This window comes from Cyprinodon variegatus, unplaced genomic scaffold, assembly GCF_000732505.1.
Source record: "Cyprinodon variegatus isolate N-32 unplaced genomic scaffold, C_variegatus-1.0 Scaffold1170, whole genome shotgun sequence".
In the NCBI taxonomy this organism is placed as follows: Eukaryota; Metazoa; Chordata; class Actinopteri; order Cyprinodontiformes; family Cyprinodontidae; genus Cyprinodon; species Cyprinodon variegatus.
Window position 1 is genome coordinate 203,341 of NW_015151623.1, and position 2,041 is coordinate 205,381.

General features: G+C 39.2%; 1 protein-coding gene across 3 annotated transcripts in view; it reads right to left on the reverse strand.

Moving 5' to 3' along the window:
• The window catches only part of LOC107101901 (A-kinase anchor protein 11-like), a 32,781-nt gene extending 32,115 nt beyond the window's left edge, over positions 1–666 (reverse strand). For 2 of the 3 annotated variants that reach the window (XM_015400988.1, XM_015400987.1), the window contains exons 1-3: positions 512–666; positions 386–439; positions 177–308 (exon numbers count right to left, since the gene is read on the reverse strand). In XM_015400988.1, coding sequence (XP_015256474.1) covers positions 177–308; positions 386–439; positions 512–622 — 297 coding nt within the window. In that variant the 5' untranslated portion in view covers positions 623–666. The remainder of the gene's footprint in view (positions 1–176; positions 309–385; positions 440–511) is intronic. The other variant, XM_015400989.1, reaches the window with a different exon arrangement.
• Between the last annotated feature and the right edge of the window lie 1,375 nt (positions 667–2,041).

The following is a 2,041-nucleotide window of genomic DNA, read 5'->3' on the forward strand; positions in this document are numbered from 1 at the left end:
AATTCAGTGGTTTTCATCCGGATCAGAAGAATGTTCCTGATAGAAGACAGAGGGTACATCTTCAGTTCAGCAGTGTTGACCTTTGCCCCTTCCTGTCTGCTCTCTCTCCTTCCTTAACTTTCTGCCTATTCATGCTTCACTCATCTTGGCGACTCAGCAGAAAACGTCCCACCAACCTGTGGGCCGTGGTCCCTGTGCTCCGGCAGCCTGCGCGAGTCTCTGAGCAGCAGAACCTCGTCATTTTTCAGGCTGTGTGCGTGGAGAGACCTGAGGAGCTCACACAGCCCCCCAGGCAGGGAGGATAGAGCCTGGGGAAATAAACAAACACAATCAGAACAAAGAAACAACAATACAGCCGTTAAAGCAGCCGTTCAGGGTCACCTACCTGCTGGGTGACATCCTCTCCTTCATTGTGCCCGGGCAGACACACAAAATGAATCTGAAAGAGCAGAAATGAAGGTCAGCATCATGTTCTCTGTGCTTCATTAGCAGGCTGGCATGTGTGGCTAACCTCCGACAGCCGCGTGGTGTCTCTGCTCGGCAGCTCCAGGCCAACGCTGCACAGCTCCTTCTTGTTCCTAAGGAGGCTCTTTGCAGACTGCGCTCCAGAGTCACGCACCATCTGCAAGCACACATGCAGGACAGGCTGAGGAGGAAGCAAAGGTTCTGGATCCCTGCTGGCAGAATGACGCTAACAGCGCCGCTGCTGGAAGCAGCGCTTCTATTTTGCTTTTTTTAACCCCTGCTGCATTCCTATAGCGCACGGAAAGTAGACCACAACCCAGGAAGGTTTGGCTGTTTAAAAAGGCTTCCTGAATGTGGTCGGATGTTTACCTCCAGCCATCTTCACCGAGCATCTCATCAAGCCAGAGAACTCATCCAAACATCAACTAAAGGCGGCCATCTTTGCTGTGATGTCATACTGCTAGGGCCTACCATAGACGATATATACGTAGACGCCTCACTGGACGCTGTCGGCAGCAAGGCCGACGTGCCTAGAGGGCGGCCATCTTGGGTCAGACCAAAGTTCAGACAAGCTGCACTGGAAAAAAAGTCCTTTTTTCCCAAAATAAGTGCATTTTTTCTTGAATTGAGGAGGTAAAAAGAGACATTTTGCCAACGGAACAAGAATACTTACATTTAAAATAAGAAAAAATAATTACATTGTCTTATTTCTAGTGCTAATGATCTAATTATCTTATTTTAAGAGAAAAATTACTCATTCCATTGGCAAACTACCTCATTTCTCTACTCAAATTAAAGGTAAATACACTTTATTTAAGAAATTTGCACCTATTTCTAGATCGGTTTTCAAGTGTGATGTCAGAATAAATAGGAGGCGCCTTAGATTTCATTTTAATCACATGAAAGACGAGTCAGAGATAATATTACAAGAATCTCCTCCATGTCACAACCCCTTAAAAGACAAAATGTAATTTTAAAATGACCTTTTAGTTAGATTACACAGATTTATTCAGAAAAAACTATTTAAACTGAACTCAATCTGGATTAGAAATATGCAGTTATATATTTTGCAACTTTTTAAAAGTTTTATATTATTGTAAGATTTTGTTTTTACAAATATTAAATATTGATATAGTGTATTATTATTGTTATTCAGTATTTTAAAGGAATGCTCTTTGATAATGAGTATTATGATCTATAGAGGAAAATTTGTGATTTACAAAAGAGAGTAAAGTTATTTTTTTTAAATAAATGTATGTACATTTTTATTTATTTTTTGTCAATGTCCATACTTTGTTCTAAAATTGTAGTGAAGGGTAAATATATGTCATGTCTAACTAAAAGCTTTTTGTCCTTATAAGTTTGTCTAAACTTCTTCCAAAACTCTTAAATTTTTTTTTATGCATATGTGAACGCTTGTTTTTTAATCAGTTAATGTGTGTCATATATAATATATATAATATATATTTGTATATTTCTATTTTAGAAATAGTTTTGGTCTTTTAAGTGGTGAAATATCAGAGATTATTGTAATATTATCTTTGCCTGGTCTTTCCTGTGATTAAAATTAGATCTA